Genomic DNA, 20,819 nt, shown 5'->3' with positions numbered 1-20,819 from the left:
ACCACCTCCCACCTCAGCCAAAGTTTAAGTCTTGTTTTGAAAAGACTGAATGTAGACGTTAGGGGAAAGGTTGGGGAACAGCTAAATGGTTCCTGACTCTTATGCAAATTTGAGTCTTAGCTATCAAAAAAGGTTTAGAAAAAAAGGCAAAAAGAAAAAGAGGTTTTAAACAATGCCTTTGTGTTGCCATCTTTTTTGTACAGTTGTAGATTTCTTTTTTAATCGATTGGGAAATAGCACTAATGCAAATAATCTTCACTATTACACTTAGCAACAAATCCCTTGAAAGATGGCTGTTTTCTCTAAATACTTTGTGCCCCACTCAAGTCTAGGACAGATACGTAAGTGATCAGCTGCAAAGTAGAACCAGTAGTGGGGATCTTCCTCATAGAGGAAAGGGAGTAGGCAAGAGCCACCAAGTCTGCAAACTGAAAAAGAAGGGGGCGGGGAGGGGAGTGAGATTTATCAAGAAAATAGGGCTGGAGGGAAGATGCACTCTTGCCGTTCACATTTCCGCTTGGCAAAAGAGGGAACAAGGCCATGAAGTATAGGAGACATGGTCTCCAGTAATTGCTATGATGGAGCACTTATTATGTGCTGGGAACTATGCTACATACTTTAAAAATGTATTCTCATTTTTGCTTAGAATCATCAAATGAGAAAATGGCCCTATTTGACAGATGAAATGGTTGGAAAGATTAAGTGAATGCCCATATGGTAGGCAAAGGTAATATTACAGAGCTGTCCTTGATGCTCTAAAGCTTTTGGTCTTCACCACTTGATGATGATCCTTTTTATTATTATCCATACTTCAATAAAGTTAAATGATTGAGAATAAGAAGTTAGCATTGGGTCATATGCAAAACATTTTAATAAAATGAGACACTTAAAAAAAACAAAACCCAAATCTTCTGCATCAGGTTTCAGGCCTCAATTCCAAGGAAGAGTTTACCCCTTTCTTTAAGATAGCCCCCGGTGCAGCCAACTTCCCTGCCATTACTAACCGTAATTAAATCTCCTTATGCCACCTTTACTTCTCAGAATTTTTAATTTATGTCCTATTTTTTCCTGCTGCCCCATTTTCCTTCTTTTGTTCTTGGATTACTACCTTGAACCCCATCCTAATTGTTCCCTCATGGGCCAGACCACATCTCTAACCTTGCACCAGTGGGCTTTAGAAGAGGATACTACCTGGGCTCCCTTCTGGTCTCCATCCAGATTTGCTGAGGGTTCCAGGGCTTGGAACCAATCATCCAAAAGGTCATCCAAAGGGGTTGAACCCATTGGCTCTAAGAAATGCTCCATTCCCTGCCTAGAAATGCAGGAGAGTCAGAGGAACATGCACCTCATTCAGACTCTCCCTTTTCAGCCATTAAAAGCTAAGCCCCTGGAAAGTGAGGAGAGGTGGGGCTCAGTCCACCACTCAGACAAGAAACCAAGAATAATGTACATACCCCTCAGCCCCCCTGCCCTGCAGGGGATGGCTTGGCGGAGGGGGGGGGTCCCAAGAATGTAGGGCTCTTCTCCACTGCCTAATCTGGGCATCCCAGGAGCGACGGCTGTACCTCCTGTTCTTGTTTGGTGTTTGAGGGTGAAGTCCTGGCTGTCGCTTTGCCCTGGCAATGACAGATATGTATCAAACTCAGGTCAAGGTGAAGGGGCACAGCTCAGTTTATCACATGAATCAGGAGACTCATTAGGGATTTCCTAAGAGTGAGGTAGGATCAATGCCCTCAATTCAAGAGAAAAACATTAATCTTCAGTTGGGAGTAAGCACTAAACTTCCTAAATTCCTAATATTCTTCTGGCAAGGGTAATTTAGATATTCCAACTCCAATTCAGGCGTCAAGATAGATATAAAAGACAGTATCTGACATCCTTTTAAAATACATACTGCCTCTTTATACATTTACTTTGCATTTATGGATGGAAACTTCCATGTAATTAGGCAAGTGTGTTGTAATTAGTGAAGTCAGCTGGAGGTATGAGGTAAAAATGGTTACAGAGAAAAAACTTCATTAGCAAACATGGACAGAGCTTTTGAAAGTCTCATGGGCCAAGTAGGATTTGTTCCATTTGAAAAAAAAATTTACTTAGGGGTCAACACTGCAGGAGACTTAGTTTTAGTAATGATGCAACTTTGTGAGAATACTCAGATCCTAATATCTTTCCATCACCCTACATTGAACCAAACCCACTTAGCTGACCCTCTTGTTGTGACGCATCCCCCCACAACCGCACTCACTTGGGGACCTGCTGCAGGAAACGCTGGTAACCAGGTGTGCACTTGCCATAATCTATCTGTTTTTGACGCCGCTGTAGAACAATTTCATCTGTCTCTACTTCCCACCTGCGGGGGAAGTATACAGTGGCCCCATGAAGTGTGATTATGGTTATCAAAGTAGAAAACAACTCCTCCCACACACGCTCCCTTAACCCCTAGTCTGGTTTTCAAACTCACCTAGCATGGCAGGGCTCTGTGCTGACTCCCACACTCACCATCTCAATCCCAGAGAACAAAGACTCTTCACATACCTCCTTTCTGGGGAAGCAGATAGGATAAAACTGAGCGGACTATGCTGTACTTCTTAGCAATTACCACCACCAAGATGTGGACACCAGAATAGGTTGTATTCTGGGTGAACTGTTTCTCAAACAGTTGGATTGCTGATTTGTTTCTCAGACTGTGATTTGCAAACCATCAGCATGAGTAGCCCCTTGATAATTCCTGGGCCCACTCTCTACTTACTGAATCAACATTAAAACCTGCATTTAAAGAGCTTCCAAGTTATTTTGAACATTTTTTATTGTGGAAAATTTCAAAAATACATAGAAAAGCATACCATAATGTTTTGCTACTCAAAGTATGGTCCTAGGACCAGCTGCATCAGCATCAGCTGGGGGCTTGTTAGAAATGCAGAATCTTGGGCCGCAACCCAGAACTACTGAATCAGAACTTGCATTTTAACAAGATCCTCAGATGATTAAATTGTGACAGTACTGATATAACGCACCCCCAGTTACTCATTACCTAATATTCATAGCACATCTTATTTCATCTAAACCCACCACCCACCATCTATACCCACCACTCCCACAGAATTATTCAAATCCCCAACAGTAGGAATAAATTCTTAATATCACCTCATCAGTGTTCAAATTTCCATAAACGACCAAAGCTTGGGATCCTTTGGACTGTGATAAGGATTATACCAAGAGATGATTCAATTCCCCTGCTTTCCCTGAAAAGGAATTTCCTTTAACCTACATAACTTAGAGTCTCACAGACACTGAGCTCCAAAAGGAACACTAAACAGTGAAAGCTTTTGGAAGGGGCCAATGCTGCTCAGCATAAATATACACACCTGTCTCTCAACATCTGCCATACCAGCGGCAAATGCTTCATCTCCAACGGAAGGCAAGCAAAACGAAGATGAAAAAGCCCAAGTAACGACACAAGAAAGAAGCAAAAGAAGAGAAAAAGTTTAAAACACCCTGTCACCCAAACAACTCTCTCCAGGTATTATCTTAAAGAGAGGTAATCGCTAACGAGGTACAGTTTAAATCTCCCGGGGTTGGAGAGGCTAAGGGAATGGAGCGCTCAGGAAGGGTGTGGCGATTGGCCAGAGGAAGAGCCAATGGTGTGCCAGGCACCGGGGGGGCGGGGCTTACCCAAGGCTTACCGAATCCTGGCCGGCCAATCGGCACCCTGCTCTGGCTGGGGGGCCGGGAAAATTGTGTTCCTTCCAAAGCAAGCTCACGCCTGCAGATGTAGAGCCAAACGATTGGCCAAAGGGATCTGGGCGGGCGCGCGCAGATTGGCTGACGCAACCTTGAGGTGAACGGGATAGGTTTATTGGCGAAGCGGAAGGTTTGAAAAGCCAGGATCTGTGACTGTTGATATTCTGTGACTCACAGTGGCTAATTCGGTCCTCTCGGTCTGTCCAGTCTAGAAGAGGAACCGTAGTCTGGTTAATTGACTTCTTTCTTAGATTTCCTTTAATCCTGCTCAAGTCTTCGCTTGTGACTTACTCCTCACCTTTGTTTCTCCTGAAGGTGAATCTCTGGCTCCAACTTGAGGTAATCCGGGGACTCTCTCCACCGGAATCACGGAAACCTCAGCGTCCCCCAGGGTCCATTGGGGGCCCCACGAACAGAACTTCAGTGGACTTAATAGGCATTATCGCGAGTTAGGAGACCGCAATTTCTTCATGTCAGTAGTCACTAGCTGTGTAGCTCTTGAATAAGTGAAAGCCTTTTTTTTTTTTCTCTTTTCTTTCTCTTTCTTTTTTCTCTCTCTCCTCCCTTCCTCTCTTTTTTCCTTCGAGAGCTGGCGAGTGAGGGGGAGATGGGGGAAGGGCAGAGGGAGTTGGAGAATCTTAAGCAGGATCCAGGTCTAAGGCAGAGCCCTGGAGGGGCTTGATCCCACCCCAGTGAGATCATGAGATAATGAGATATCATGGCTTGAGCTGAAATCAAGAGCCCTGTGCTTAACAGACTGAGCCATGCAGGCGCCCCTCATTCTTTCTTTAAAGTCCCGGTTTTGGGTTGCCTGACTGGCTTAGTCAGTGGAATGTGGGACTGTTCCTGGGTTCGGGAGTTCATGCCCCCTTTGAGTGTACAGCTTACTTAAAAAAAAAAAAAAGTCCCACGTTTGCCTCTGGCTAAGTTCGGCTCCAAGGAAAAGGTCAAGCTGCTTGGGGCAAGTGACATTCAACTTGCATGCCAAGTTGTGATCCTGGGGATGCCTTTCTTCCAGTAGTGAGCCACTGGGCTGCTGCTGGGAAAGGTGGAGGAAGTTGTGAAAACTGGACAGTCTGTGAGGTACCTATGTAGATGATGTTCACCTCTTAGGTAGGTTTTATTTTTTTTTTCTTAGGAAGCCATGTCGGCAGAATTGATTTCATCCGCAGGAGAGGAGGGACACACTGGCTCAGGACCCAGTTTTAGATCCAGTCAGAGGAAGATATTAAACCTGCTCCTGGAGAGAGACACTTCCTTTACCACCTGTCCAGATCTCCCTAGGACTCCAGTGAACAAACTCTTTGGCGATTCTGCAAACCTAAGTGTTTTGTCTGGGTAAATCCACCTTTCACACCTTATCTCCTTTGCTTTTCTAAATAGCCTTGGGTTTTTTATTTGTTTACTTTTTAATATGTATTTATTTTTGAGAGAGAGTGAGAGTGGGAGAAAGGCAGAGAGAGACGGGGGGACAGAAGATCTGAAGCCAGCTCTGAGCTGACAGCAGCAAGCCCATTGAAGGGCCGAACTCACCAACTTTGAGACTATGACCTGAGGTGAAGCATGTTGCTCAACCAACTGACCCACCAAGGTGCCCCTATTTATTTATTTGTTTATTTATTTATTGTAAAAATTTTGTTTACTTATTTCGATAGAGCATGAGCAGGAGAGGGGCAGAGAGAGAGAGAGAATCCCAAGCAGGCTCTGTGATGTCAGTGCAGAGCCCAGTGCAGGGCTGGAACTCACAAACTGTGATATCATGATGTGAGCGAGAGTTGGGAGTTTAACCAGTTGAGCCACCCAGGTGCAGCCTTGGGTTTTTAAAAAATTCTTGTGGCTCCTGCTTCAGATTCTGGTCTCCCTCTCTCCCTGTCCCTGCCCCACTCACACTCTGTCTCTTTTTCTCTCAAAAATAAATTAACATTAAAAAAAAGGAGGGGGGTGGTTAGGCGCTTGGGTGGCTTAGTCAGTTGCTCTTCTGACTTCAGGTCAGGTCACTATCTCAAGGTTTGTGAGTGCTGACAGCTCCGAGCCTGGAGCCTGCTTCACATTCTGTGTCTCCCTCTCTCCCTGCCCTTCCTCCTCTCTCTCTCTCAAAAATAAATAACGTTAAAAAACTGTTGTTTTAATTATCATGGCTCAAAGATCAGGGTTTAACTTTTAAACCCTACCCTTCCGTAACATTGTGACTTTTGAAACTCAGGCTTCTTTTTTGTGACATAGAAATAATAATCTCTTCCGATCTTACTAGGATCTTGTGAGAATTAAATGATATGATGTCTGGGCAAAGTCTTTGAAAACTCTATTGCATTATAGGAGTTGGTCATTTTATTTGTTTTAATATTAGTGGTATTATTACTGTACTTTAAATTCTGGTCATGCCATGGTCTGATGTCTTAGCTAGCAAATGAAGTTGGAGAGTTATAGACCTGAGAAGTACTAGAAACTCCAGAGAGAAATCAAATCTGTGTACTCACAGTGTGTAGGGCAAAAGATGTGGGGTCAAGACCCACTTCAGCCAAAAATCTTTGGTCCCCAATTTGAAAAAAAATTTGAAAAAAAATTACTTATCTCGATATGTTGGTGAGGAGGAAAAGAGATGCAAATTATTGGAGTAGAGAAAAGGTTCCTGAGGGGTGTTTGAAATGAAGAGGATACTGTGATCTTTGCCTTTCAAGGATATTACAACCTAATGGGAATCTTGATGTACTATTATGTCTCAACAGAGGAACCCCAAAATGTTGCCTTGATCTTTCAAATCTTAGTAGTGGTGGGGAGATGTCTGCCAATCAGCTTACCACTTCTGCAGACCTTGATGAAACTGGTAAGGTGAAGGGAAGTAAAGACCTCAAAGGAAAGAACAACTTCTAAGGGAGAGAACAGAGTAGTCAGATAGAGATGGAAGGTGGTAAAAGTAAGTAGAGGGGTACCTGGGTGACTCAGTCAGTTAAGCCCATCCAACTTTGGCTTGGGTCATGATCTCATGGTTCTTAAATTTGAGACCCACATCAGGTCCTGTGCTGACAGCTCAGAACTTGGAGCCTGCTTCAGATTCTGTCTCCTTCTCTGTCTGCCCCTCCCACGCTTACACTCTGACTTTCTCTCTTTCTCAAAAATAAGTAAACATTAAAAAAAAAATTTTTTTTTTTTTAAAGTAGGTAGAGAGTCTTGAAGTTGAAATTGTCTGGATACCTAGGGGATTTTTGAGTATGATAAGCCAAAAAGAGAAATGTAATAACATTAATAGGAGTCATTTTGCCTTTGAAAAATTTAGACAAGAAGAGGGGCGCCTGGGTGGCTTAGTCGGTTAAGCGTCTGACTTTCGCTTAGGTCATGATCTCGTGGTTCGTGGGTTTGAGCCCCGCGTCAGGCTCTGTGCTGACTGCCAGCTCAGAGCCTGGAGCCTGTTTTCAGTCTGTGACTGCCTCTCTCTCTGACCCTCCCCTGCTCACGCTGGCTCTCTCTCTCCTAGAAATAAATAAAACATTTAAAAAAATTAAAAAAAAAAGAAAAATTTAGACAAGAAGGAATATTTTGTTAACTGATTGATGATTGGAATGAAAGTAGTAGTTAAAATGAGACATTTTCTGCTCTAGCCTAATCTCAGCAAAGGCAAAGAGACTTAATGAAATACTTTTTAAACTAATTCTTGTGTTTTTGAAGGGCCTGAGCCCAAAAGGAGTGCGTTTTACTAGTCAACAATTTTTTTTAAATGTTATTTTTGAGAGAGAGAGAATGAGCACTCATGAGCTGCAGAGAGGCAGAGAGAGAGAGAGCAAGACAGAGGATCCACAGCAGGCTCTGTGCTGACAGCAGAGAGCTGATTTGGGTCTCAAGCCCACAACTGTGAGATCATGACTTGAGCCAAAGTCCAAAAGTTAACTGACTGAGCCACACAGGCGCCCCACTAGTTGATCATTTTTTAAAGTTTATTTTTATTTATTTTGAGAGAGATAGAGAGCAAGCAGGAGAAAGGCAGAGAGACAGGGAAACAGAATCCCAAGCAGGCCACGCTGTCAGCACAGAGCCTGACTCAGGGTTCAAACTCCAAAACCATGAGATCTTGACCTGAGCCCAAGTCAAGAGTTGGATGCTTAACTGACTGAGCCACCCAGGCGCCCCACTAGTCAACCATTTTAGTGTTTGTTCTATTTTCAGAGTAGATGTTCTATTTCCTGAGTGATCAGCATTATTTTCTACTCATGAAAAAAAATCTGTTGGTTAGTGTTGTGCACTGTTTCCCGCATAAATACTATTTTTTTTTAAATTTTTTTATTTATTTCTAGGAGAGAGAGAGAGACAGCGTGAGCAGGGGAGGGTCAGAGAGAGAGGGGGAGATACAGACTCTGAAATTGGCTCCAGGCTCTGAGCTGGTAGTCAGCACAGAGCCCGACGCGGGGCTCAAACCCACGAACCGCGAGATCATGACCTAAGCGAAAGTCGGACGCTTAACCGACTAAGCCACCCACGCGCCCCTGGCATAAATTCTTAAGTAACATACATAAATTCTTAAGTTTTCATGAACTTTTTTTTTTAATTTTTAAAATGCTTTTACTTATTTTCGAGAGAGAGAGAGAGTGACAGAGCGCGAGAGGGGGAGGAACAGAAAGAGAGGGAGACACAGAATCTGAAGCAGGCTCCAGGCTCTGAGCTGTCAGCACAGAGCCCAATGTGGGGCTTGAACTCATGAACCATGAGATCATGACCTCAGCCGAAGCCAGATGCTTAACTGACTGAGCCAGTAAGGCGCCCCTAGTTTTCATGAACATGTACCTTGTACCATAAAATTGGTTATCTATCAAGAGCCCATGTGTTCAAAACATCAGCTTTTGAAATTAATATGGCTTACTGACAATGAACAAAATGAGAAGGAAAAACAGGATGTGTGGACAAGATTAACACTTCACATTTGATTGCAGGTCACTTGGAATCTGAGGGACCTCAGGACATACATTTAGCTGGGATGTAAGTTCTTTTGCTAAATGAACCCCATGCTGAAGCCTTTTCAGCTCTGGCACAGGAATTTTATCCTGTGCCTGTGCAGTCTCTGCAGTATATGGAACCTTTCACTTTGGGTGTAAGTGGGCTTGAAGGCCTCAGTCCTTCAGTGGAAAGTTTTCTTAAGTTGCCCAGATCTAAATAGTTCATTTAAAAAAAATTATTTTTAATGTTTTTATTTCTGAGGGAGAGACAGCATGATCAGAAAAGGGCCAGAGAGAGAGGGAGACACAGAATCTGAGACAGGCTCCAGCCTCTGAGCTAGCTGTGAGCACAGAGCCCGACGCGGGGCTCGAACCCATGAACCACGAGATCATGCCCTGAGCCGAAGTCAGATGCTCAACCGACTGAGCCACCCAGGTGCCCCTAAATAGTTCATTTTAATCATTACATATAACCCGTATTATCTCTAAAAATGAAGGAAATGGTATGTTGCGCTTAGGCATAGGCTGTTTCCTGCGTGTGAGTAGTGCTGTGTGAGAGCATGAGTTCCAGGGGCCTACTATTTCACCAACTGTGACTCTGAAGAGTTTCTTTACTGGACCGCAGTTTCTTCATTTGTAATAAATAACAAAGGACATAATACTAGTACTTTTTATAACTGCTCTTGTGAGGATGGAATTCAGCACATATGAACCATTTTATAATGTTTGTTATTGTTATTCGTGGAGACTCTCGGTTGGAGATCTTAAAATATTCAATCAGGGAATGCTCCAGGAATGAAATAATTTTAATTCAAATTCTTAACTTCTTAAACTTATTGTAAGGTTTCCATTTGACTCTTTTAATCTTTTTAGAACTTTATCCTTATGTGTTTAGGTGAATTAGGTGCCACTTTAGGGCACTAGTGAGAGGCTTCCATGACTGCTTTTGTTTTTTTTTTTTTTAATTAGTTAGCTTATTTATTAAGACTTTATTTTTTTAACAGTTTTTTTAATGTTTATTTTTGAGGGAGAGCGAGAGTAGGGGAAGAGCAGAGACAGAGCGAGAGAGAGAATCACAAGCAGACTCCACACTGCCAGGGCAGAGCCTGACACAGGGCTCTATCCCACCGACCAAGGGATCATAACCTGAGCTAAAATCAAGAATCAGTTGTTTAACTGACTGAGCCAGCCAACTGCCCTTCCACTGTTTTTAATAATACATGTGAAAATTTCACTTTAGATTGCTTGTAGTTTCTTTAACTTGCTTTAAAAATCCTCACTCATGCAGACTGAATAAAATTTTGGCAGGAAGGATAGTAATTCATAAAAAATAAATATTAGCTCCCAATAGTCAATGCTGGAAAATTAGTAAATTTGGTCTACATAAGATGTAGGACAAACTCATCATCTTTAATGCATATCTGTATATATGGTTATTAGGGCCTTATCCCTAGGATGTCACTTAACATCTTCATATCTGCCACAGAGAGCACTTTACATGTTGTATAGAGACGTATCAACTAGATGTAAGGCTCCTAGAGTGGAAATAAGGAAAAGTTGGAATGCCACAAGCCATTGATGAATAACCAACCAGTATTTGGGGTTTACTGACTGGCAGGTTTTTTTGTTTTTTTTGTTTGTTTGTTTGTTTGTTTTTTGACCTTCAGGAGTCATCACCAGCACCTTACAAAATGCAGCCCAGTGAGTAGCATCTCTTTCTTTGGTTTGGGTTTGTTTCTCAGGTGGGAAGCAGAGGGTTTCCAGTTCACCTGTAGCTCAAGGATGCTGGATGTTCTTAGAAAATGTTCTCTTGTAGGCGCAGCTGCTTTGTAGCACTCCAAATGTTTTGGACCGTGGCAACAGGAAGAAAGATGCAGTTTGTAGCTTGTCCACAAATAAAGAAAATGTGAGTGTTAAATGGAAACCTAGATACATTAGTACTTTTCTCCTGTGAAGGGAGCAACTCATCAGTATCATTATGAGACCCAGAACTATTATCCCTCAGTATGCAGACAAGCAAACTGCATCACCATAAGGCAAAAAATTCTTTTTTTTTTTTTTTTAAATATTTTTTAATTTATTTCTAGGAGAGAGAGAGAGCGTGAGCAGGGGAGGGTCAGAGAGAGAGGGAGTCACAGACTCTGAAACAGGCTCCAGGCTCTGAGCTGGCAGTCAGCACAGAGCCCGACGCGGGGCTCGAACACACGAACCGTGAGATCATGACCCAAGCGAAAGTCGGACGCTTAACCGACTAAGCCACCCAGGCGCCCCGGCAAAAAATTCTTTATGGTTTGTTTTTTCCTCTTTAAGATTTGACCCTAGAACAGAAACCTAGCTCCGTGTCTTCCACAGCAGATCACCATTATTCCTCATGTTCAGTTGATTGTTTTAAGGACAAAAATCTGTTACTGTAGTTTGGGAATTTAGGACTATTTTTTAAAACAGATACAGATAATGTACAGAAGTTGTTCACATACTCTGTGCATGACTTCATGTACGGGTTTTCTTAATTTCTTCTTATTTCTCCTTTAGTCAAGCTTCTTAGCCCATGTTCTGAGAAAGCCATGGGCTTTGTAGTCTGGGCCTCTGGCCTTCATTCAGTTCTAAGGTGAAACTGGGCTCCACAGAGCCACCTAATCACTAAGATCGTTCTCTAACTAGTCCCTTCAACGAATTCTCTTTTCTTGTTTTGTTTTGTTTTGTTTTATTTGTGTGTGTGTGTGTTTATTTGTTTGAAAGAGAGAGAGAGCATAAGCGGGGGAGGAGCAAAGAGAAAGGGAGAGAGAGAGAATCCCAAGCAGGCTCCAGGCACTGCACCAAGCCCGATACAGGGCTCCATCCCATGACCAGGAGATTATGACCCCAGCTAAAATCAAGAGTTGGACACTTAACTGAATGAGCCACCCAGGTGCCCTGAATTCTCTTTTCTAGCCATCTTTTTCTTTTTGCTGTCACTCATCCTTTCCCCAGGTCAGTATATATAAAAGATAGCTCCTCTTCTTCTTTTCTCACATTGACTAACTTATACTCATGCTTTTGACTGTTCTAATCAGCTTGTTCTTGATTTGATACTGTGCTCATAATCACTTTTTGGAAATCTCACCATTACCTCCTTACTCAGGCTCCCCTTTTTTTCCCTTCCTTTGACTTGTGATAATAAAATCGGTATCCTCCAAAGCAAATCTACATATAGTACATCAAATCCAAACCATACTTTGTATCATCAGGGTACAGGATCAACCTTGATTACACTTAATATGTTTTGTTAGGGTTATTCATGGCTTCACCTGATGAAACGTTTTTGGCAGGGCTTGCTGACACTTGTCTTCCTCCAGCCAATGTAGTTTTTCTTATGTAAGAGAACAACACTTTGAAGTCGTCCAAGTGGTGGGTGCCCAGGAGCCTGAAGTTTAAAAAGAGACAGGGGAGCCTTACATTTCTCCCCTTTCTCTACTGGTGAGTCACTGAACATCCTCATCAAGGATCTTCTGAGTTGTTGTGGATTATAGTGTGGTAGATCTCCATTATAACCCTTTCAGTTGTTCTAAGCTGGCTTAGATGAGAAAAGTGGTTGGAGAAGTAACTCTGGGAAAAGGAAGAGACATTTCCTCTGATCTTTTTATTTGTTAAAAAATTCTTAGGCCTTTAAAATTTTTCTATTTTGGGGTCCCTGCGTGGCTCAGTCAGTTAAGCATCCAACTTCAGTTCACGTTGTGGTTGGTAAGTTTGAACCCCTTATCAGGCTCTCTGCTGTCAGAGCAGAGGCTGCTTTAGATCCTATGTCTCCCTCTCTCTCTGTCCTTCCCCTGCTCTCTCTCTCAAAAATAAATAAACATTAAATTTTAAAAAAATTTTTTTCTATTTTATTATTTACCTGTCTCCTTCCCACCCTAATTTTAAAAGTACCCATTGTGAAAATGTTTTAAAAACATAGGAAATATAGGGGTGCCTGGGTGTCTCAGTCATTTCAGTGTCCAACTCTTGATTTTAGCTCAGGTCATGATCTCACAGTTTGTGAGTTCAAGCTCTGCACTGGGCTCTGTGCTGAAAATACAAAGCTGCTTGGGATCCTCTGTCCCCCTCTCTCTGTTCCTCTCTGGCTTGCATTCTCTCTCTCTCTCAAAATAAACTATAAAAAATATATATAGGAAATATAAAAAAGAAAATAGCTACCTCATAGAGAAAAACTGCTATTAACATTTTACCTCATATTTTTTTTAAATTCTTCTAACTATGTGTATAGCTTTACAGAGTTGAAGTCATTAATTACATATATATAAGCTTTTTTTAAAGAGCCTTTTTTTTTTATTGTTTTTTTGTTTTTGAGACAGAGAGATACAGAGCATGAGCAGGGGAGGGTCAGAGAGAGAGGGAGACACAGAATGCCAAATAGGCTACAGGCTCTGAGCTGCTAGCACAGAACCCGACGCAGGGCTCGAACCCACGAACTGTGAGATCATGACCTGAGCTGAAGTCGGATGGTTAACCGACTGAGCCACCCAGGAGCCCCAAGAGCTTTCTTTTTTAATAAGTTTATTTTTGATAGAGGTGGGGGAGAGGCTGAGAAAGTGTAAGAGAGAGAACCCCAAGATTCTCTGACAGTGCAGAACCTGATGTGGAGCTCTATCTCACGAACTGTGAGATTATTACCTGAGCTGAAATTAAGAGTCAGATACTTAACTGAACCACACAGGTGCCCCATATACATAACTTTATATCCTCCAGTTTCAAAACATTTTTTATTGGCTGCTTTTACACTAATTTGCCTACATTTCAAAAATTTTTCTTTAGGATTAGTACCAAGAATTATAACTACTAGATTAAAGGATATATTTTTAAGATTTGTGATACATATTTCCAGATTCTTTTCCAAAAAAATTATAAGAATTTACATATTCATGAGTAATCAATAGCTCTTTTGATAAATGATTTTTTTAACTGCCAATTAGATTGATAAAATGTTTTTTGTTTTTTTTTACATTTTTTAATTTATTTTTGAGAGACAGAGTGTGAACTGGGGAGGGGCAGAGAGAGAAGGAGACACAGAATCCGAAACAGCCTCCAGGCTCTGAGGTAGCTGTCAGCACAGAGCCCGACGTGGGGCTTGAACCCACAAACCATGAGATCATGACCTGAGCTGAAGTAGTCAACGCTCAGCTGATTGAGCCACTCAGGCCCCCAAATAAAATGTTTTATGTTAAAAACTCTTAGTAGTGATTTCATGTGAATATTAGCTATGCACAGTTTGCTACTAAATGATTGTGCTTCTGTCCATTTAGATCCTGGAGTCTTTATTTTTTTTAATTATTTTAAAAATTTATTTGTTTTAAACTTTTATTTATTTTTGAGAGACAAAGAGAGGAGAATGGAGAAGGAGCAGAGAAAGGCAGGCTCTAGGCTCTGAGCTGTCAGCACAGAGCCTGACATGGGGCTCGAATCCACAAACTGTGAGATCATGACCAGAGCCAAAGTCAGATGCATAACTGATTGAGCCACCCAGGGGCCCCTAGATACTGGTATCTTAAGTTATCTAGATACTCACTTCCTTTAATAGACAGTGGTTCAAGATATACCAGGGATTTGGGGTCTAATCAGTCCTAGGGAAAAATCATTTTAACATAGCCCATCCTAAATAGATTAAGTTGACCATGTTTCGGATTTTTGATTTCTTGTAGTAAAGGAAGACTTGGAGTCTGGTAAATTACTAGGTAGTCTTCTTCTTCTTCTTTTTTTAAGCTTTATTTATTTTTTAATGTTTCTTTGTTTATTTTCAGAGAGAGAGAGAGAGAGAGACAACAGGGGAAGGGCAGAGAAATAGGGAGACAGAGAATCCCAAGCAGGCTAGCGCTGCTAATGCTGAGCCTGATGTTGGGCTCAAACTCACAAACTATGAGATCATGATCTGAGCCAAAATCAAGAGTCGGACGCTTAACCAACTGAGCCACCCAGGTGCCCAGGTTGTTTCCACCTTTGACTACTGTGAATAATGCTGCTATGAACACTGGTATAGAAATAAATCCTTGATGGGGCGCCTGGGTGGCTTAGTCGGTTAAGCGTCCGACTTTCGCTTAGGTCATGATCTCGCGGTTCGTGGGTTCGAGCCCCGCGTCGGGCTCTGTGCTGACTGCCAGCTCAGAGCCTGGAGCCTGTTTCAGTCTGTGACTCCCTCTCTCTGACCCTCCCCTGCTCACGCTGTCTCTCTCTCTCCTAGAAATATTAAAAAACATTAAAAAAAAAAAATTAAATAAATAAATAAATAAATCCTTGTTCAAATCCTTGCTTTCATTTTTTGGGTTATATACCCAGAAATGGAATTGTTGGATTATATGATAATTCTGTATTCAATTTGGAGGGAGCTGCCATACTGTTATCCATGGCAGCTGCACCATTTTTCATTCTGTGTGGTTTTTTGGTGTTCAGCTATATGAGTTTTTTTTTTAATATATTCTGGATATTAAAACCTTATCAGATATATGATTTGTCAATATCTTCTCCAATTTGGTGGGTTGCCTTTTTGCTTTCTTGGTGGTGTTTTTTGATGCACAAAAGTTTTTAATTTTGTTAAGTCCAGGGGTACCTGGGTGGCTCAGTCTGTTATGCATCCGACTTCAGCTCAGGTCATAATCTCACAGTTCATGGGTTCAAGCCCTGCGTTGGGCTCTGTGCTCACGGCTAGCTCAGAGCCTGGAGCCTGTTTCAGATTCTATGTCTCCCTCTCTCTCTGACCCTCCCCTGCTCATTCTCCCTCTCTCTCTGAGAAATAAATGAAAAACATTTAAAATTTTTTTTTAATTTTTTAAGTCCAGTTTATCCAGTTTTTCTTTTGTTGCCTGTGCTTCTGTCATATTCACAAAATTATTGCCAAATCCAATGTCATGAACATTTCCCACTATTTTCCTGTAAGAATTTTATAATTTTAGCTTTTATGTTTAAGTCTTTGCTTTATTTTGAGTTAATTTTTGTATATAATATAACATATATATAATATCACATAAGGGTTCTGAATAGTTTTTAATATTGTCAACATAATTGATAGGACAATGGAAACTTGGTGGAAAGAGAAATGAAATATCTGGGAAGTCCCATTACTACACTTCCAAAATTGGATAAAAATTCAGAACTAGGAGAACACCAGACAGAGATTTCACATGAATTGATTGAGTTTTCTCTGGAAGATAAAGAAGAGACCAAGGTAAAGTGCTCCCTGATATCTTTGCATTTTCCATATTCCTTCATTCTTGAATTAACAATGTTTTGTCTATACTGGGTTTCAGCCACTTACTAAGTGGTAGGTCTGCAGAGATCAAGAAGACATGATCTCTAAATTCTAAGGGCTACCTGACTGATAGGGTATTAGGTAACTATGGGCTTCTTATTACTGCTGGGTGAGAAGTTTCCAGTTAGTAGTTTGAGTATGTCACCATCAATGTAATCTGGTGTAAATGATGGCTCCAGAATAATAGTAATGGATGGAACATACCTAGCATCATTTTTCAGGTATTTTACAACAGATCCTTTTGTCTTTTATCCTTCCCATGTCAATGGGAGGCATACCTGAAGCCTGTGGCTTACTGGCCATGTACTGATATATCAAAGATAGTTTCTGAGGTACTTAGCATTTCCAAATCAACTTCATTGTTTTGAAGCAGTATGTGTAGGAGTGTACTTTTTAAACTTATTGGTTATACAAGACAACTAGGATATAGTCGAGTACTTGCATTCTAGTCCTCATTCTCTTTTTTTTTTTTTTTTTAATATTTTTATTTCTAGGAGAGAGAGAGAGACAGCGTGAGCAGGGGAGGGTCAGAAAGAGAGGGAGATACAGACTCTGAAATAGGCTCCAGGCTCTGAGCTGGCAGTCAGCACAGAGCCCGATGCAGGGCTTGAACCCACGTACCGCAAGATCGTGACCTAAGCGAAAGTCGGACGCTTAACCGACTAAGCCACCCAGGCGCCCCATCTAGTCCTCATTCTCTTATTTAGTGTGATAATCATGAGCAAAACACTTAACCAATCTAAAGCTCAGTTTCTTATTTATAAAAGAGAAAGCATAATAAAAAGAAATACTTCCTCAGTAGGACTGCTGTGAATAGGATTAAATATTAAAAGCTGTTTATAGGGGCACCTGCGTAGCTCAGTCAGTTGAGTGTCTGACTTCAGGTCATGATCTCATGGTTTGTGGGTTCGAGCCCCACATCAGGCCCTGTGCTGATAGCATGGAGCCTACTTCAGATCCTCTGTCCTGCTCTCTCTGTCCCTTTCCCACTTGTGCTCTCTCTCCCTCTCTCAAGAATAAAACATTAAAAAAAAAGAAAGAAAAGCAGTTTATAATAGCCCACATATGTTTTTATTGTTAATAAAAGCAAATGTAAGGTATAACAGCATTCAGTAAGTATTTATTATGAGATTGATATGGACCAGGTGCTCTACTAGAACTGAGGACAGAGTCATGATTAAGTTGGTCAAGATTCCTAACTTTCATGGAGCTCCTATTTATATTTTTTCTAGTTGAGAAGGTAGACAATGTAAGTAAGCAAACAAATACCCAAGAAAATGACAGATTGTTAACAGCACTATGAAGGACAGAGTTGTATGAAAAAGGCCTAAAGGGGCATCTGGCTGGCTCAGTCAGTAGAGCATATAACTCTTTCTTTCTTTCTTTCTTTTTCAATTTTAATGTTTATTTATTTTTGAGAGAGACAGACAGACAGAGTGCAAGCAGGGGAGGGGCAGAGAGAGAGGGAGACACTGGCTCTGAGCTGTTAGCACAGAGCCCAGTATGAGGCTCGAACCCACAAACTGCAAGATCATGGCCTGAGCTGAAGTTGTACACCGAACTGACTGAGCCAACCAGGCACCCCTAGAGCATACAAATCTTGATCTAGGGCTTGTGAGTTCCAGCTCTCTATGTTGGGTACAGAGATTACTTAAAAAAAAAAAAAAAAAAAGGAGTGCTTGGGTGGCTCAGTCCTTTAAGCATTTAACTTTTGATATCAGCTCAGGCTTTGATTTCAGAGTCATGAGTTTAAGCCCAATGTTGGGCTCCATGCCCAGCATGGAGCCAACTTAAAAAAGGAAAAAAAGGACCTAGAAGTTTAGTAGAGTTCTGCTTTTACTTTAACTTGAGTAACTGGAGTAGTGCTGATATTGTAATGAATTTAAAAAGAAGGATGAATTCAAAGGGAATAAGGTGTGTTCTGTTTTGGACATTTGAGTTAGAGATGTTAACAGGAAATTTAAATGGAAATCCTGAATGAGAAGTGGAGCCATCAGGACTGGAAAGGTACTTTTCAGGACAATCTGCATAGAATGAAAAATGAAAGCTAATGACTCTAAGTTTAAAATAGAGAGTAGGAGCTTATAAAAAAGGGACCATAGCCACTGAGGAGACTGATAATTAAACAGATACAGACAGGAATAACATTCAGGAATTAGAAAGGAGACCTCTAAGACACGAACAGAGGGGTCAATTTTATGTATTTATTCAATTAAAAAAATTTTTCTTAATATTTATTTATTTTTGAGGGACAGTGTGAGCAGGGGAGGGCAGAGAGAGAGGAAGGCATAGAATCTGAAGTAGGCTCCACGCTCTGAGCTATCAGCCCAGAGCCTGATGTGGGGCTTGAACTCATGAACTGCGAGATTGAGACCTGAGCCAAAGTCAGCTGCTTAGCCGACTGAGACACCCAGGTGCCCCACAATTTTTTTTTTTTTAAATTTTAGGGAGAGAGGTTGAGGAGGGAGAGGCGCACAGAGAGAGAGAATCTTTTTTTTAAAGAATTTTTTAAAATGTTTATCCATTTACTTTTGAGAGATAGAGCATAAGCAGGGGAGGGACATGTTTATTCATTTACTTCTGACAGAGAGACACACAGAATCTGAATCCAGGCTCTGAGCTGTCAGTGTAGAGCCCAAGGCAAGGCTTGAACTCACAAACCTTGAGGTAATGACCTAATGCGCTCACGGGAGAGTGAATCTTAAGCAGGCTCCATCCTTAGTGAGGGGCCCAACACAGGGCTCGATCCCATGAATTCTGGGATGGTGACTTGAGCCGAAATCAAAAGTTGGACGCTCAACTGACTGAGCCACCCAAGCGCCCCTATATTTATTCATTTTATACATTTCTTTATTGTAGTAAAATATGATAAACATAAAAATTACCATTTTATTTATTTAAAAAAAAATTTTTATGTTTTATTTATTTCTGAGAGAGAGAGAGAGAAAAGCAGCATGAACAGGGGAGGGTCAGAGAGAGAGGGAGATACAGAATCTGAAACAGGCTCCAGGCTCTGAGCTAGCTATCAGCACAGAACTGGACATGGGGCTCGAACCCACGAATTGTGAGATCATGACCTGAGCCGAAGTCAGATGCTTAATCGACTGAGCCACCCAGGCGCCCCAGAATTTACCATTTTAATTATTTTTTAAAGTGTATAGTTCAGTGGCATCGAGTACCTTCATGTTGTTATGATTATGCTTATCCATCCCTAGAACTTTTTTATCACCCCAAATAAACTCTGAAGGTTTTATAGTTTTAGCTCTTAATTTTTTTTTTTAAGTTTAGTAAGTTGTTTTGAGGGACACAGTAAGTGGGGAAGGGGCAAAGAGAGAGGGAGAGAGAGAGAATCCCAAGCAGGTTCCATGCTGTCAGTACAGAGCCTGATATAGGGCTCAAACCCATGAACCATGTGATCATGATCTGAGCTGAAATCAAGAGTTGGAAGCTTAACCAATTAAGACACCCAGGTGCCCCATAGCTCTTAAATTTGAGTCTTGGTCCATTTTGATTTAATTATGTATAGTGGTAGGTACAGATCCAATTTCATTCTTTTGCATGTGAATAATCAGTTATCCCAGCACCATTTGTTGAAACAGTTGTCTTTTCCTTGTTGAATGGTCTTGGATCTCTTGTCAAAAATCATTCGACCATCCACATGACAATTTATTTCTGGACTCTATTTCATTGGTCTCTATGTGTATCTTTATAGCAGTACCATAGTTTTGATTACTATAGCTTTGTAGTAAGTTATTTTANTCGTCCGTTGATGGACACTTAGGCTCTTTCCATGTTTTAGCTATTGTTGAGAGTGCTGCTATGAACTGTAGTAAGTTATTTTAAACCTTTTTTTATTTTACAAATTATACCTGAATATATTCTTTTTGAAAAAAAAAACAAAAACATAATAGCTAAGGCTAACCCTATCTGATCACTATTCCCAGCCCCTATTGAAGAGCAACTTAGTGATTATCTGGAATTACAGGGAAAAGTCAAGAGTGTGGGAGTTAGCAGAGCATATTGGTCTAGAAAGTAACAGACTCTGGATCCAGACTTTCTGGGTTCTGTAGCTTGCCTCTTTAACAATACGGGTATAGTTATAGAACTTCTCTATGCTTCAGTTTCTTAATCTACAAAAGAGAAAAGGTTTGGAGAACTATTTCATTGGGTTGTTGTGATGATTAAATGAGTTAATTGTACATAAAGCATTTAGAACAATATTTGCTCAATTACTAATGCTTAATTATTGTAGTGTAGTATGAGTGCTTAATTACTATAGTGTTAGGGCCAAAATGTGTGGAATTAATATAGACTGATAGGGAAGGGATGCTCAGTGGCCTTGATGTCCTTAGCAAATTGAAAGTTGCAGTAATCTCATGACTCAGCAGAGAGTATTAGGTGACAGTTTTGAAGAGTTTAGAGAAGTTCATAATCAACTTTTGGAAACCACAGAAGGAAATTATTAAAAGGCTAATAAAAAATGGTATTTGTACTGTTTAATATGATAGACTTACATGGCATAGTATGCTATCGTCTAGAAGCAAGACTGGGGACTTTGAAACTCCAGGGTTGATTCAGAGAGGGTTGCAGGTTGCTAATGGCTGATGCAAAAGGGGTTGAGTTAGTCTAGGTGATGGTGCAGGTAGCGGAGAAGTAGAGGATGATGAATCAAAACCTGGATAAGGAGTCAGATGTTTCACTGGGTAGACTCAGAAAAGTAAGAACAGTAATGTGGTTGAAAGTTGCTGAGGAGGAAGAAGCGCCTGGTTTATAAAGCTTTGAGAACTAGGGGAAATTTTAGTCAGATTGAGAGCATGCCAAGTTTAAATTCTTGGTGGTAGAGTAATAGGATAGTTGCAGATCTTTTTTTTTTTTTTTTT

At 41.1% G+C, this 20,819-nt stretch overlaps 1 protein-coding gene and 1 pseudogene across 3 annotated transcripts in view; one reads left to right on the top strand and one right to left on the bottom strand.

Moving 5' to 3' along the window:
- Positions 1–302: 302 nt before the first annotated feature.
- On the bottom strand, positions 303–4,605 carry LOC144235329 (uncharacterized; annotated as a pseudogene).
- CDC25C (cell division cycle 25C) overlaps positions 3,924–20,819 on the top strand; it is a 34,790-nt gene continuing 17,894 nt past the window's right edge. For 2 of the 3 annotated variants that reach the window (XM_077768718.1, XM_077768717.1), the window contains exons 1-7: positions 3,924–4,080; positions 4,880–5,079; positions 6,468–6,565; positions 8,661–8,706; positions 10,331–10,364; positions 10,480–10,569; positions 15,700–15,855. In XM_077768718.1, coding sequence (XP_077624844.1) covers positions 4,886–5,079; positions 6,468–6,565; positions 8,661–8,706; positions 10,331–10,364; positions 10,480–10,569; positions 15,700–15,855 — 618 coding nt within the window. In that variant the 5' untranslated portion in view covers positions 3,924–4,080; positions 4,880–4,885. The remainder of the gene's footprint in view (positions 4,081–4,879; positions 5,080–6,467; positions 6,566–8,660; positions 8,707–10,330; positions 10,365–10,479; positions 10,570–15,699; positions 15,856–20,819) is intronic. The other variant, XM_077768719.1, reaches the window with a different exon arrangement.

The sequence above is a fragment of the Crocuta crocuta genome, unplaced genomic scaffold (assembly GCF_008692635.1).
Source record: "Crocuta crocuta isolate KB4526 unplaced genomic scaffold, BGI_CrCroc_1.0 scaffold64, whole genome shotgun sequence".
Classification (NCBI taxonomy): Eukaryota; Metazoa; Chordata; class Mammalia; order Carnivora; family Hyaenidae; genus Crocuta; species Crocuta crocuta.
This window is presented reverse-complemented; position numbering and strand designations above follow the sequence as displayed.